We start from the raw sequence: 16,609 nt of genomic DNA on the forward strand, positions 1-16,609 counted from the left end.
AATTGATGAGCTTGAACCAGCTCTTGCTGCCAACTTTCCAAACTCTGATAGTCATTTAAAACTCTGGTGCCCCCCCTTAAGTAACCCCAGTGCCCCCAAGGGGACAGAACTGCCCATTTGGGAACCACCGCTTTGCTTGTCTCCCTGACACAATGATGGTTTCCCCACCCGTTTCTCCACAGATCCCTCACCCCCCAGAATGGCAGAGTCCAGAACCATCTTTACATGTGGCCATTCCCTAAGTTCAAAGCCCACCCCCCAAAAAAAAACCCTGACGGACAACCTACCGATGATCTTTGGGGCCTCCTCCTCCTCCTCCACATCAGAGAGCTCCATGTCCTCCACATCCCGATTGTCCGTTGCGGGCTCTGGAGTCGGAGACTTCTCCCTTTCTGCCCCTGCGGAAGGGGAGTTGCCGTCCTCCCCCATCCCAGGGAAGGGAGACTCCGAGCCAGTCGGGGAAGGGGCGTCCATGCTCGGGGAGGGGACGGGCGATTCTTCAGGGTCAGGAAGCGTCGCCTTCAGCTGATCCAGTTTCTTCTTGAGGTTGTTCACTCTGTTAGCAAAGGTCTTGTAAGCCTGGCCAAAGCGGTGGAATGAGAGAGAAAAGCCGTATTCATGTCTTACCTTTAACAAGCGTGCACAAATATTTGTGTTTTCTGCTGTCCAGAAAGGAGGACCTGAACCACTGCATTCAGATTACAAAAAAAGAAGACTCTGGCTAAACATTGGGGGGGGGGGAGAGACTCCTGATTGTTTGACAGTGGAACAGACTCCCGCTCAGAAGGTGGTGGAATCTCCTTCATTGGAGATCTTTAAGCAGAGGTTGGGTGGCCATCTGTCAGTGATTCTTTAGCAGTGGTTGCAGAAGGGTTGGAGAATTGGAAGGGATTCCAAGATGACCCTCGGGATCCCTTCCAACTCTATGATGTTTTGGTGCCACCACTGAAGAGACCCTGTCCCTTACACCTGGGTGCTGCCCCGCCCGAACCAAGAGGACACTCTGGAGCATGCCCAATGCTCTCCTGTGGCCGCCCAGAGCACTGGGTGCTTGCTCACCACCAATCTGTTTGTTACGAAATCCTCAGTAGAGTTCTGGAGGAAAACTGCCCTCCACTCCCAAATAGCACAGTTTGAAAGCCACAGGTTTCCAATGAACATGAGACTGCGTTAACTACACTGACTCAGTTGATGCTTTAGCCTTTCTGAATTTGGTGCCTGCCCGACATTTCGAATGGCAATGCCACCAAGCCCCCCTGGCCAATGCCCAGGGCTGATGGGTGTGCTCAGCCGGGAGGCTGCTTTATGGAGTGGAGAATCCCCTTTGCACTCACATTTGCCACCACCTTGACCTCCTTGTATTGCGCTTCATAGAAGATCCCCGCGTTCTCGAGCACCTCTGTCAAGGATGGGCCGCTTTTCACCTGCTTGTCAAGGCTGTTGACAAACTCTTCCAGCTTGGCACTCGCCTCCTCAAACTCCTTGGAGAATTTCTTTCCCCCTGTTTTGTCTGAAAGGGAAAGGGGGGGGGGTTGGCTTAGCAGGGGGAGGAGAGAAAGCAAGAGAGAACAACCCTTCCTCCCCCGAAAGAAATCAACAGGCGGTGGTCAGTGCTAGTCCTACTCAGACCGATATATATATATATATATACACACACACACACATATATATACTATATATTTTATATATATACTATATATAATATATATATATAGTAATATATATATATATATATATATATATATATATATATATATATATTACTTGTGTGTGTGTGTATATACACACACACACACACACACACACTGAATCTTTTCAACATACAATATAATAAAAAACAAACTAATCAAACTCATCTAAATAAAAGTAAAAAACAAAACAACAACAAAGCCATACAAAAGAGAGAGAAATTAGAATACAATACAAAGCCCTCTCCCAAAAGTAGATTTTAATTCTTGTCTCACACAGAAGGTGTGTGACACCCTCCCATCTCTCACCTGGGAGCTTCCTTTTCTCCTCCCAGCCTGGGAGATCTTCAGAGCAGACCCAATTAAGTTAGTAGATCTAACTACTCTGGATCTCCTCTGAGCAGAACTTTGTGGAGACAAGCCATTGACCCTACACCTTGGTGGTGGTCATGGGAGGATAGGCGTGTGTGTATTTGTATACAGGCAGGGATATGTAAGGGTTTGGGCAGTTCTTAAGGCAACGTGGCTTAAGGGAAATCCGATGCCCAGCCCCGCCTGTGCACTGCACCTTTCAAGCACTTCAGGGTCTCGGTGCTGCAGACGTCGACTCGCATGGTGGAGAGCTGCTTTTCCTTCAGCTCTATCTGGTCCTCGGAACGCTTGTAGCAGAGCAGCTCATCAACCAGGGACTGCGGCTGGACGGGGAGGGAGAAAATGAGAGAGATGTGGATTCCGTCAAGACACAAAAATGGAAGCAAACTGATTTATGAAGCTGAAAGTACTTTGTGGTGAGGCAGGCAGGGAGAGAAGAATGCAGTGCAAATGCTTCCAATTCTTGGGGGGGGGGGAGTCCCACTGGTGTACAGAAAGGTGGGAAATGCAGGTGTGGGGCATGCAAGACATTTTTCCGGCGTGGCATTTTTCTAGGGTAGCTTCTGTGTCCCTCTCTCCACCAACACCCAATTTCCCTGACCTCCCTCTCTTGTATAGTGCTGATCTCTGACCTCTTGACTGCCATCTCAATCAGCAGTGCAACACTGCACCACACTGTGTGGCAGTGGGCAAAAGGTGACCGTTAAATACACACCCAGCAACAAGAACACGCAGGCCCCGGATATGCCCAGGATTCAGCATCTCTCTCTTCTCCTCCTCCTCCTCCTCTGGTTGACCAAGCTGCTAACAAGGCTCCAGGAACTAGACTTTGGCCCTGCAGCTTGCAGCAGAGTCTTGCCCTGCTATTCTGGCACATGTACCCCAAAACAAATTGACTTTTTAATAGGATTTCCAAATCTGTCCCTTCTAATCTTTTTTAAATATGTGGATATGTCAAAATGCATCCAAGCACATGACTGGTTACGTGTGTGTGAGAGAGAGAATGAATGAATGAGCAAGACATGCTAGATTTTATGTTTTCAAATATAGGGGACTGGCCATATTTGTGCTGCTTCCAAAAAAGCACTTCTTCACGGGGCTCCTTCTAAAACTACGGACTACCCTCTCACCGAGGTAGTTACGCCCCCTCAGCTTCAAAATAAGACTGGACAAATTCATGTAGGAGAGGGCAACTAGCCACAATGGCTATGCTCTGCCTTCCCGTTCAGACCAGCTGCTGGCAGCAGCAAGAGAGGCTGGTGCTATTGTGCTTGGATTCCGCTTGTGGGCTTCCCTTGGTTGGCCACTGTGGGAACAGGATGCTGGACTAGATGAGCCACTGGCCTGATCCAGGAGGATCTTCTTAACTTTCTTGTTTATCCCCACATCCCTATGGGTAGCTCAAAAAACGTGCAGAGCTCCTTGGAGTGTCTAGCTTATCCACTCTGCTACCTCATTGACACTCCATCTTAAGGCAGATATGGGTGCAGAGTTCAAGGCAGGGGCCGGGAACCGGTGGGCCTGCAGTTGTCTCTGGATGCCAACTCCCACCAGCAACCTCCCTGGTCACAGGGGCTGTACCAGCTGCTGGGAGTTGGAGTCGAGCAACCTCTGGTCCCCAGGGCCTGCTTTCTGACTTGAGCACCAAGGGCCACCAGTTTGTCATCCCTGCTGCAAACTGACAGTTTTTCAGGTCTCGTGCCCACACACAAAGTGAATACAGTGGTGCCCCGCAAGACAAATGCCTCACAAGATGGAAAACCCGCTAGACGAAAGAGTTTTCCGTTTTGGAGGTGCTTCGCAAAACGAATTTCCTATGGGCTTGCTTTGCAAGACGAAAATGTCTTGCGAGTTCCTGCGGTTTTCCCCCCCCCCCTTTTTCTAAGCCGCTAAGCCGCTTATCTGCTTATCCGCTAAGCCGATAAGCCGCTAAAAGCCGCTAATAGCGCTAAGCCGCTAAGCCGTCAATGGGCTTGCTTCGCAAGATGAAAAAAACCGCAAGACGAAGAGACTCGCGGAACAGATTCTTTTCGTCTTGCGAGGCACCACTGTAAGATGAAGAGGTTACTGGACTTACCCGAAATTCTGCCACAATCTTGGACTTCAGTGCGGCTTTTGGATTTGTAGAGGCTGTGGGAACAAAGGAACAAGGTGTTTAAGGAAGATAGTGCAGGCAGGTGCAGCATTCTAGAGGAGAACCCCCTCCTTCGTTTCCCACATGCAAGGGTCTGTGCAAAACCCCCCAGCAGGAAGCCACTATCCTCCCTCCACACTCAGTTGTAACACGGATGCTTCACACATGCAGGGAGAGTGATTCACCCGGGTTGGTTGCTCCCCAGGAACAGCCCTCTGCACCAACCCTGCCCGCCCCCCTAAACCTCTGAGCGCACTGCTGTGCCTCTTACTCTAAAGAGGCAAGAGGAGGAATCCCCTCCTCTCTCTGCATGAATGCCTGTTCTGTCCTAGTGCAGGGCAGCAACTAATGCAGAGATGCGACGGGCAACTTCTTGTGAGAGGTGGGTCATTCTGCGGTACCCCCCACCCCTGCCAAATGCTTGCAAAGCAACGCCTTAGCTTCCTTGCTCTAATTTGCAGCTTCCAGAGAGGAAGAACGGAATACTCCTTTCAGGATAAATCCAGATGTTGCTTAGCAAAAGGAAGACTATTTGCAGCCTCCGTTACGTCTCTTCTCCTGACAGAGGAACAACATGTCGTTGGAGAGACAGGCTTTCGGCCTTGTGCCAAACTGGTTTCCAGGTGGATCCAAGCCCAACTCCCAAACATTAGCCTAATGCGGTTGACAGAAGCCTTTCCTGTCTGACGTCCCATTGGTCATCTTCTCTTAGCCATTTGGGGCTTTCCTGTCTGTACTGCTGCTGTGCTGGTGGACTTATAAGCTGTTCTCCGAGAATGCCAAAGACGGTTTGTTATCTGCGTGCTCTCTCTCTCCCCGCTGCATTTAAAGGAGCCTGGTGTTTAAGTTAACCTCGTCCTGTGCCACTGGATGCAGGTCCTTGGCTTCAAGTCTGACCAGCCAGGTGTAAATTGCCACTCACTAATCATGTGTGCTGTCTCTCCCTCTTTCAATATACTAACGCCAGCTCCCCTAAACACCCCACCACATCTTTTCTCTGTACACCATGGGCTAATTTAAACACAGTCATATGTCCTGCATAATTTTAAGAAGTGCCTCTCTTGGTGCCTTTAGCAAAGGACGCTGCCAGCCTGACGAAGAACACAAGGCACCGTGAGTGCCTACGGTGAGGTGTTTTTTTTGGTGTGTGTGTGTGTGTCTGTTCTAGGCTGTTCCTCAAGGAGGTTAAAATATCAAAAGCTCAGACCGTTTCCCGTGAGGATTTCCTTACTTTGAGGTTTCTTCCATGACTTAGTAGGCTGTTTGCTCTGAGTTTCTTTCTGCTGCTTCTGAGCTTTGAAAGTGGAACCTGGAAAACATTTTTGTTTTGTTTTGTTTTTTGTTTTGCAGTCTGAGATTATGGGATGCCCTTTAGGAGTCTCTATGCATGTTTAAAATAAAAAAAGGGAGAGAAAGAGAGAGACCAATAGAGGTTGATACCTGCTGGCAAACATTTGACAAGGCAAAGCAGCAGGAGACTTAAAACCAAAAATCTGAGCTTACAATGCGGAAACTTCTGAGGACGGGTCCCTCTGCCTTTCAGGATTTCAATCAGGCTTTACATGAAAAGGACGAAGTTGGCAATCTCAAGGAACGGAGTTGGGACCTCAAGTGAATTTGCAGGCAGTAGTTTAAAAGCCCCTTTCGCTTGGCTTGTGAGTGCAGACAGGAAGCCTTATGTCCATGGATGTCTGGCAGCTTAAATGGACTTGAAAGATTCCACCGTGCAAATTAAATACGGAAGTCTCTCACACTTTTTGAACATGCCACTTCCCACAACTCATTCTATTTTCATGACCCACCCAGCCCAGCATTTATACTGTAGGGGCTCTGCAGACAAACAAGCTCTGAGGAACAGCAAGGCTATAGATAACCTGGAAATCAACGTTAAAAATCTCTTGCTGCTGTGAGAAAAGTCTGTTGACTGGGGCACTAATCCAAGGGTTACAAGGGAGATGGCACATGCTAACACCAGCAGCCCAGACGAAAAGCATTGTCAAAATAGCAAAAGCAGGACTTATCGTGCAACATCATGACATCTGTGAGGCTTCAGTGTACGAATGCTACTCTGCGGGGCTATTAGGTTAGTCTGGACAAAGGAGGAACCTGCTTCCTTACAGTTGCATACAAAAATGTACTGCATGAACTTTCCACTGGGAAATGCTGAACTGGAACTTTGTTGCCCCAGCAAGCTAAAAGACTGCATCACTCACCAGTGTCACATAGAACTGTAATAATAATAATAATAATAATAATAATAATAATAATAATAATAATAATTTCTTATTATACTCCGCCCATCTGGCTGGGTTTCCCCAGGGCTGGATATTTAAGTAACCTTTAGGATATTTAAAATTAAGGACGGGAATTAAGTGGCAAGTGGTGTAAACCACAGCAACCTGGGGCAGACAGTCCAGAATTCTCTTCCCTAAGCAAAATGCCACGACTGACTTCTGTGCAGGTGCAGAGAGATGGTAGTTAATGGATTTAAAAGATAAAACGTTGTCCTCGTAATCTCAAACCAAACTCTGCCTCACTCACCCTCTAAGTCATCACCACGACTGCACAGATGTGAAAAAGAGTAATGGAGAACTTACTTAAAGCTTCTTTCAGTAACACGATGGTTTCTTCTGGATACACATTTCTATCTTCCCAGATTTTAAAGATTCTTTCTATAGATTTGGAGACTGATGGATCTCTGAAAAGGACACATAGATAACACATGGCTGTTTCTAATGCATCAATTTGCCCTCTCCTCTATGGACATACAAAGTGCCAGAAGAGATGGCTGATTAAAATAAAATGCAAAAAGGAGGCTTCTCACCTTACCTTCTCTTTCAATAATTTTCTGAAGGTGGAGATAGCAACCAGCACAGGTTGGGGCAAATGACTAAAATATGTACAACTGATATTTTTCCCCCAATTGCACACACACAAAAATTGCACATTCTGACATAGATAGTAGTCTTAGCCTCACACGTATCTTACAACGCTAATGCAGGGATCTGGCCCTCGCTAAAGTCTCTTCCCCCAAATTCTCCACTCTGGAGGTGCATTCCTACCATGAAACAGACATGCGTCTAAAGGGTGAAGCTGTAGACTGTTTTTTCCATATGCAAATTTAACAAACACATTGACAGAGCTCACAGATGACTAAGGTGTCTTTTCATCTGGCAACACCCTGGCTTTCAGTTAGCACAACAGTGCTGCGCTTGTAAAACCAGGGGTTAGATCAAGGCAGTCAAGAAACACCTGAAAACAGGGATAGTTCGCTGAGAAAAGGCAAAAATCTCCCCCCCCCCCCGATATCTTTCCCCTAGGACAGTTTTCATCAACCTGGTGTCCTCTAGTTTGTTTTTGGGCTACAATTCCCATCTGCCCCAGCCAGAGCTGAATATTAACACAAAAGCCTGTGGCTTCAGAGCTAAAATCACAAAATTATTTTAGATTTTAAGATCTTGAGTTTGGACAGCAGCAAAACGAAAAGACTTTTGTTGTGTTGGATGAGAAATGCAGGGGGAGGCCATCAACTTACTTCACCAAAGCGGCAGCCTCCGGAAGCACTTCAGCAAACGTGTCACGGAACACAATCGCGTTTTTCCTTTTGCAGTTCTGGATGACATCATTGGCCAGGTAGAAAAGGTTCAGCCGATGCGGAAAGGCAGCTGGAAAGAGCAAGGAGGAAGAAGGTCAGTTGGTGCACAAAGTCACGACCCATGAGCCAGGAAGGCTCCTTTGGTAAAGCCACGGGATAAGGGGGCAATGCGGGGTGGAAATTATTGCAACACTTAATTTTCCTGCAGAAAAAATGTGTTTTGTAAAGTTCATCAGTGACAATGAATGGATGCAGGATGCAACTGCAATATTAGGCAAAGCATGGCAGTTTGGGCTTCACTTGCCAAATACTAGTAAAGCAAGCATGCTAATGGGCAGCCTTTGCCAACCTGATGCCCTCCAGATGTTTTGGGCTACAACTCACTTCAGCACCAGCCAGCACATGCCTCGGGTCAAAAGGCTCCCTACTGAAAAGCCCAGCAGAAATGGGAGCATTTAAAAAATGTGACCTGCAATTTTAAAAAGTGTTTCTGCTCATCCCTTTCCACAGCGTGGCAGAACAGATTCTCACCCTGAACAGCACACAACCACAATGCCACCATCTGCATGAATCCATGTGATTCTGCCTTGCAGAGAGGCAGGGTCACTCTCTGAAGACCAGCTTGGCAACTATCGAGAACCAGCAGTGCTCAGGAAGACAGGGTGGATGCTGGAGTCAAGACTTGTAAGGAGTTGTGCAAGGAGCTGCCTTGGACCAAGCTGACCAGTGCTGTCGACCCTGACTGGCAGTGTCCCTTCTCTGCCTGATTAAGATCCTTCAGTTGCGAAGTCCAAGCATTTGGAACAGGAGCAGGAAAACTTTCTCAGCCTGAGGGCCACATGTGAGTGGTGGACGGGGCCAGGGACAAAAATGGGCGGAGCAATGAATGTAAATTTTATTCTACAAACAACTCACACACCCCTCTCTATTCTGAATCCAGGCAAGCAAGAGACAAACCTATGCAATCCCCCCCCAGCCAGACAGGGTATTCGCCACAGTGTGGGGAAAGCAGAGGGCAGGTGAAGAATGATGTTTTCCTATCCACCCCACTGCTGCTGTCACAGATTTCCCCCTGGCCCTACTCTGCAGCAGAGAAGGAGCCACCAGGTTTCCCAGACTCCACAAATGCGGCCCAAGTTCAATATCCCCACCCCCTGATGCAGAACGATGGCCCCTCCTCAATGAGGCAGCCACACATGGGCTACTGCAATCCATGCAGTCGGGCCATTCAAGGGCAGCTCCAAGTCCATTCTGCAGCCCTTCTGATCTCTGCTCCCAATCTGTAAGCCAGATGGGCAAGTCTTGTCCCTGAACTGCTGATATGAAGATCCGAGCAGTGCAACAGACTGTGCTCCAATCCGCTCCCATCACATTGGGGACAGAGGGCAGGGCAGCCTCGGAAGACACTCCTCCTGCGTATACCCTGCCCGGAAGCAACCCAAAAGCCTGACTCAAGGCTATGTTCAGCAGGTACTTTTGCTAGATCTCATTTATTGCCTCAAAGGGGAGAGACAGTATGTTTTCGAGCACAGTTCAAAGTGTTGGTGCTGACTTTTAAAGCCCTAAACGGCCTCGGTCCAGTATACCTGAAGGAGCATCTCCACCCCCATTGTTCTGCCCGGACACTGAGGTCCAGTGCCGAGGGCCTTCTGGCAGTTCCCTCACTGTGAGAAGTGAGGTTGCAGGGAACCACGCAGAGGGCCTTCTCGGTGGTGGCGCCCACCCTGTGGAACGCCCTCCCACCAGATGTCAAAGAGAAAAACAACTACCAGACTTTTAGAAGACATCTGAAGGCAGCCCTGTTAAGGGAAGCTTTTAATGTTTGACAAACTACAGTACTGTAATTTAATATTTTGTTGGAAGCCGCCCAGAGTAGCTGGGGAAATCCAGCCAGATGGGTGGGGAATAAATAATAAATTATTATTATTATTATTATTATTATTATTATTATTATTATTATTATTACTACTACTACTACTACTACTACTACTACTAGCAACAATTGTTCCTTGCTGGGCCCATATACTGTTAGTAATGTAATGAGGAGATGAAACTCAAGATGTAAAGCACCTGAAACCTAATAAAAGGTTACATACCCCTTTTAGCTTTTTTAAATTAGTCTGTTCTCTCTCTCATGATGCACGGAATGTAACCACCGGCAAACAGAAGTAAAAAGCACAGAATGCAGCTTCTCACTGTAGCACTGTGTGGATGGGAACCTCCAGCCTCCAGACCTCTCAATCTGGTCCTCAGCACCATCCCCAGGACACACCTCTGACTGCCACTGCCCTCTCTTGTGCCTCTGCCTGGCGGGAACATAGGCCTGAGCTGTGGCAATGCCTCTTGCCTGCTTGGGCAGCACAGAACAGAATCTAGCTCACCGGACAAAAGTTAAGGAGTCACAACTGCTACTTTGCCCACTTTGGTCTTGCCCAGGAGCGAATGCAGCCCTGACAGAAAAGAGGTCCTTCTCCAGGGCAGTGTAACAGAAACAGCGCTATCCAGTCCAAATTCCAAATGTGAGAGATCCAGCCTCTCACACTCATCCAAGTTACTAGGACAGCACAGTGAAATCTTGCCTATTTCCCCATGCCATCACACACCCTGCACAGCATCAAACCATTAATTGTTCTAATTAAGTATTTATTTGCTTGCAAGCTCTCCTGCCATCGGTGAGGTTTAAAAAACAGAACAAGCTGTCCTGGCTGCAAAGTGCTCCAGAGTTGTGATTAACGCCTCTTACATGTCTGGATGGGAGGGTGGAGAAAACTGTGGCTTACACAAGGCTGGTACGTAGCCTACTGCACAGGTTAAAGGGCCCCTGGACGGTTAGGTCCAGCCAAAGGCGACTCTGGGGTTGTGGCGCTCTCATCTCCACTTTCAGGCCAAGGGAGCTGGCGTTTGTCCACAGACAGCTTTCCGGATCATGTGGCCAGCACGACTAACCCGCTTCTGGTGCAACGAAACACCATGACCAGGGTGGATAAAATTCAATGATTAAATAAATATATAAATAAATGGAAACCCCCCCCCCCCGATTTAAATCAGAATTTTAAAATAAAATGCTTTTGGAGGAAAAATCTTTCTAAATATTTTTCTATTTAAGTTACATTATAGTCCAAAGGGTATTCATCAGGAAATAAGGATTTGTTTTAAGTTTTTCATGTGTGCTGATACTCAGTCTAAGTTTGTTTTTTTAAAGTTTAACCACATCAGTTAACAAACATGGATACATGTGCTATAATGTTATTGCTTTAGTTGAATAAATTGCTTACATTGTTATTAAGGAAATGATCATTTTTCTCTTTCCAATAAAGTACAGCAGAAAAGTTGTCCAAATATAAACAGTTAACTTATTAAACCTCACAATAATTTCATAATTACCTGTCTATGTATTTCTAATAGTATAACCAAATTAGTAATTTTTGATATAACTGTAAAAACTACTCTGAAAATTTATTATTCCAAAAATGAAACCTTCATCTGCTAGTAAATATTAAGTTTATACCAGCAAGAATAAGTCTTTAAATCAATTTGATTTAAATCAAATCCACCCTGTCCGTGACGGAAACCAGAGCGCATGGAAACACTGTTTACCTTCCCGCTGGAGTGGTACCTATTTATCTATTTGCACTGGCGTGCTTTTGAACTGCTAGGTTGGCAAGAGCTTGGACAGAGCAACGGAGCTCACTCTGTTGCGGGGATTCAAACCGCCAACCTTCTGATCTCAGCAAGCCCAAGAGGCTCAGTGGTTTAGACCACAGCACCACCCACGTCCCACCTACTGCGTAACAGCAAGCATCACAAGACACTGATTTGGCTTGGACAGCCACCTTGGCCCCTGCCCCTCGAAAGGATGCCTCCCTTGGGTTGAAAATGTGCCCCACTCCTGCAATATAAAAAGTGAAGGAAGTAGGGCCAATTTGCATTAGCTACCAACTCCCAAGGTAAAGCCGTATTCTAACGCTCATGATATGCAAAGATTGAAGTCTATTTTTAAGTCATCGGAAACTATAAAAAGCTACAACACTAAATAGCATGCTTATTCCACAAAAGACAGAAACAGACAACAGATTTTCTTTTGCCTGGCCTACCAGCATATTCTGCAATTACCACTGAACTGACAGCCAACTGCTCTTCAAACCAAACATAAGGCAGGCTGAACTGAGATCTGCTAGTGGAGACATACTTTTGTCAACAGGCTCTACAGGGACTGGTTTTAAATAAAAAATAAAAAATTCAAGCCACTAATTTAAATCAAGCCGAGGCGCCAACAGACTCAAGGGACCTATCTGTTTGATCAGCGGTTTTTTATAGGTAGCTCCCATTATGCTCAGAAAAGTCTTTAATAGTTTGTGCTGTCACATTTCAGGGTTCCAATTCTGCAGAAAATATTTGCAAAGATGTTCCTCACCCAAAGACCCATGATTATTTTAATTTTTTCTCTCATTTATAAATCGCTCCCCATAAAACACTCCAAAGTCATTAACAATACAGTGGTGCCCCGCAAGACGAATGCCTCGCAAGACGAAAAGGTTTTCCGTTTTGGAGGCGCTTCGCAAAACGAATCTCCCTATGGGCTTGCTTCGTAAGACGAAATGTCTTGCGAGTTTTTCTGACTCCCCCCCCTTTCCCCCCTTTTTTCTAAGCCACTAAGCCGCTTATCCACTAAGCTGATAAGCCGCTAAAAGCCGCTAAGCCGCTAATAGCGCTAATCTGCTAAGCCGTCAATGGGCTTGCTTCACAAGACGAAAAAAACGCTAGACGAAGAGAATCGCGGAACGGATTCGTTTCGTCTTGCGAGGCACCACTGTAACATCAACAGAAAAAGTGTATTTCCAAACAATTTATTCAAGTACAGACAGGTAGAGACAGGTACAATCCTCCCCTGACTTAATCACTTGTCGGGATATGAAGGTCTTCAGTAGGTGCCAGAAAGACAGTACGAGATGCTGGCTGCCCTGATACGTAATGGGAGGGAGCTCAATTTCCTTCAGTGCCACACCAAAGGCCAGATTCCTACACTGTACCAAACAGACTTCCTAATGTCATGATATTCGCAGAAAGCAGCGATTACTAGAAAGACAAGCACAATTTGGGGACTGGAAGATGCTCTTTTTTAAGAGGGTAGAAAATTAGACTGCAAGTCCTAACTCTTGTTCTCAGCTTACCCCAGGTGTTTTACAAACCCTGGGATTCTTCTGAAGCTTATAAGGGTTTTTTGGGTTTTCTGAAGATCAGTAATGGTGGGTAGGGGATGCGGGTGGCGCTGTGAGTTAAACCACAGAGCCTAGGACTTGCCGATCAGAAGGTTGGCGGTTCGAATCCCCGCAACGGGGTGAGCTCCCGTTGCTCAGTTCCTGCTCCTGCCAACCTAGCAGTTCGAAAGCACCTCAAAGTGCAAGTAGATAAATAGGTACCGCTCCAGTGGGAAGGTAAACGGTGTTTCCGTGTGCTGCTCTGGTTCGCCAGAAGCGGCTTAGTCATGCTGGCTACATGACCCGGAAGCTGTACGCCGGCTCCCTCGGCCAATAAAGCGAGATGAGCACCACAAACCCAGGATCAGCCATGACTGGACTTAATGGTCAGGGGTCTTTACCCTTTACCTTTACTAACGGTGGGTAAAAGCAGCCTGCCCAGAATTACTCCTCCTCTTTCTATGAAGGACAGCACAAAGGGGCTAGAAACATTCTTGGGCATACACAGAGCTCACGGAGGGTAACTTCTGAGCCTGAGAAGACATGCATGTGTCTCTCGGGGTAAGTCCCCGCTTCTTGCTTCTTGCTATCTCAAAACACAGGAAGAAGATGCAACAGGGCTCCTTGGCAATGGCAAGCAGGAGAAGGGTCATGGCTCAGTGGTACAGAATTCATGCCCTGCATGTGGAAGGTTCCAGGCTCAGTCCCCAGCATCTCCAGGTAAGGCTGGCAATATCCCTTGCCTGAAACCCTAGACAGCTGCTGCCAGCCAGAGTGGACAACACTGAGCCAGTTGAACCAAGGGACTGACTTCCTATGTTCTTATGTGAGTGTGAAGATCACCAGCTTCCTTGATCCTTTGGGTTTACCACCAGCTCCAGGAACCTCATTGGACAATAAAGGCAGCAGCTTAGCTCCTAGCACCCACCCACAGACACACACATATACCCACACACCCCGCCACTTCAAATGCCGCTTCGCCCTGTGCCCAGTTCCACGTCCCGGCTGAAACAAGCAGACCTGCAGCAAAGTTTCATCACTTCATTCTTCCCCTTCCCTAATCTGGAGCTATGCAGACTGTGGACTCTAAGCCCATCATCCCTGACCACTGGCCACAATTGCTAGGAGTCTAGAAACATATGGCAAAGTATTCCCTCCCCAAATAGCACAATCCCATGCTCTTTACTTTTGATTTTAATGTTTTGTTTGTTGTAAACCGCTTTGAGGTTTTTTACAATCAAGCTGTGTATAAATGTTATGAAATAAATAGAAATCCCACTTGAAATACAGCTTAGTACCTGTACACAGGACTGCAAAGCCTTTGCTTTAAAAAAAGTGCTTTTTATCGTGCTCATTAAAGAAATTGTCCAATGCAAAAAAAGAAAGAAAGAAAAAAGATCAGAGGAGACATTGAAAAACAGTCAATGCAAGGCTGCGCTCAAGGCAGGAGGCCTCCTTCAGAAAAGGCTCCCCCCCCCCATCCCACCTCCTAATTCTTCTCTCCCTTTGCTATGCAGAAACAGAACAAGGTCTGACCAAGATTCCACCTCTATCAAAACACTCACCCAGCATTTGTTCCTGCGAGAAAACAAGATTCACCAAGCACGCTCCCCACCTCAAAGTCTTGAATGGAGCAGCAAAATCAAAAGAGAATAAGTAAAGTTCCCTCTCTTTCTGGGTGGGGCCAAGGGCTTTCAGATATACAGTGGTGCCTCGCAAGACGAAAATAATCCGTTCCGCGAGTCTCTTCGTCTAGCGGGTTTTTCGTCTTGCGAGGCATTCGTCTTGCGGGGCACCACTGTACTGCCATCTGTGTGTACTCAACAACGACTCACAAGGCTTCAAAACCCCAAAATGTATTTTACATAATTGACTTTTTATTTCTATTCTTTGTATATCGTATTGTTTTATTGATATGGCCGACGGCTGATGCAAATAAAGATTCGTTCATTCATTCGCCCACCCACAAGGGGCAGGTCTGGCCACACTAGTTCTAAAAGCTGCCCCTCTGGGGGAGCAGGAAAGACCCCAGACAACTGGTATCCAAGCAGCAGCAAGAGATGCCTAGGATGGGGGGCAGCCCCATGGCGCCCATACATGTGCCTTCCACAGCCCCCTTCCAGCACCCACAGGGCTCCTCCTCCTCCCCTCCACCTGCTAAAATCAGCCTTCAAAGAAGCATTCTATGTTAACCAGCAGGATATGACAGGGTGGGGAGTTGAGTTGAGATGCTTCTCCAGCATCCACAATAGTGCATGACTAGCTCCTGAAATGCTCAGCACTAGCCCCTCTGAATCGGAAATGATTTTTCCAGCCCTGCCTTTTAGCTCTCCCCCCCTCCCGTTGTTATTCATTTCGTTTCTATACCGCTTTATATCTTCAGCAGAAAAATAATAATCTCAAAGCGGTTTACAACACATTAAAACATCAAAAACAAAACAAAACAACAATTCAGAATGAAACATTACTGCTGAAAATCAACAAGTATACATTCTTAACAGGAAACTAAATATTATCCTAAAGATTTCAAAATAAAACATTGCAAAAGAAGTCAACGGCAGAATGCACATTTAACGTAGCATAGCTAAGCAAAATAAATAAATAAATAAATAAATAACTTTTAAAAATTCAAAAGAAAACATTAGCAAAGGAAGTCAACTATAAACTGCACATTTAAAACATCATAATTAACAAGAGAATAAAATATTATTATAAGCAAAGAACATATCTGCTGCCAATGGTGGTTCATGGTGGGCGGCGAGTCTGCACTAAGAGACAATAAAGATGGCCTCTTGCTACTCCTTCCAGCCACCTACACCCTCCTTCCGTCCCTTCCGCTTCACTCAGCTCCTAACGCTGGAAACAAATATTTTCTTTCTTTTTTTTAAATAGATTTTTATTAAAATTTTAAAGGTTACATGAGTAATAAAAAAATAACAACAGAAAAACACCCAATTAAACCAAAAAAGAAAGCAAAACAATACATAAAAACAAGTCCCATCAAAGAAAAAAGAAAAAAGAAAAAAGAAAAAAAGAAAAAAATATGCATACAATAAAATAGAACAAATCAAACCTTTACATAACTTTCTTTCTTTAGCTTATTTCTTTGACCTCCTCACACCTCCCCTCTTTGTATTCTAGTTCAGTTAGATATTTCAGCAAATCCTTCATCTTTGTTTTTATCCTAATAATTTATCTTAATATACTGTAATTTAACATTCTCTTCTTTCACCAATTAATCATCCATTTTTATTTTGTTTAATCTTATTTCTCATTAAAACTAATATATTTGAACTTAATCTCTTAAGACATTTCCCCTAGGGTCATAAAAATTTCATTCCACGATTTTTCCATCTCTCATTAATATATTTTTTTAAAATCTCCATATATACACTTTAAGTTCCCAATTTTCTTCCACCGTCTCCCGTCCCCGGTCTCGGCCCCTGCCGTCAGTCCATCAACCTCCCAGCGTCCATCAACCTGGAGATCTTATATCCGAGGCTCTTAACTCTTCTTCACTTCCCTTCTGCCGATCTTCTTGATAATCTTTGGTGCTAAAAAGCAGATCTCGGGGGAGCTCCAACCCAACGATGCTTATATTCCTTCTTGACAGGTCTGCCAG

At 45.9% G+C, this 16,609-nt stretch overlaps 1 protein-coding gene across 4 annotated transcripts in view; it reads right to left on the reverse strand.

Moving 5' to 3' along the window:
- Positions 1-16,609, reverse strand: part of RPRD2 (regulation of nuclear pre-mRNA domain containing 2) — a 40,725-nt gene that overhangs the window by 8,170 nt on the left and 15,946 nt on the right. For 2 of the 4 annotated variants that reach the window (XR_014151223.1, XM_081840818.1), the window contains exons 2-8: positions 7,730-7,859; positions 6,792-6,892; positions 5,426-5,575; positions 4,138-4,190; positions 2,257-2,383; positions 1,335-1,510; positions 288-579 (exon numbers count right to left, since the gene is read on the reverse strand). Coding sequence is in view for 3 of the 4 variants with exons in the window: in XM_081840818.1 (XP_081696944.1) it covers positions 288-579; positions 1,335-1,510; positions 2,257-2,383; positions 4,138-4,190; positions 5,426-5,575; positions 6,792-6,892; positions 7,730-7,859 (1,029 nt within the window). In the remaining variant the exon portion in view is untranslated. The remainder of the gene's footprint in view (positions 1-287; positions 580-1,334; positions 1,511-2,256; positions 2,384-4,137; positions 4,191-5,425; positions 5,576-6,791; positions 6,893-7,729; positions 7,860-16,609) is intronic. The other 2 variants (XM_081840819.1, XM_081840820.1) reach the window with 2 other exon arrangements.

Source organism: Podarcis erhardii (genome assembly GCF_964252035.2).
Source record: "Podarcis erhardii genome assembly, chromosome: 15".
In the NCBI taxonomy this organism is placed as follows: Eukaryota; Metazoa; Chordata; class Lepidosauria; order Squamata; family Lacertidae; genus Podarcis; species Podarcis erhardii.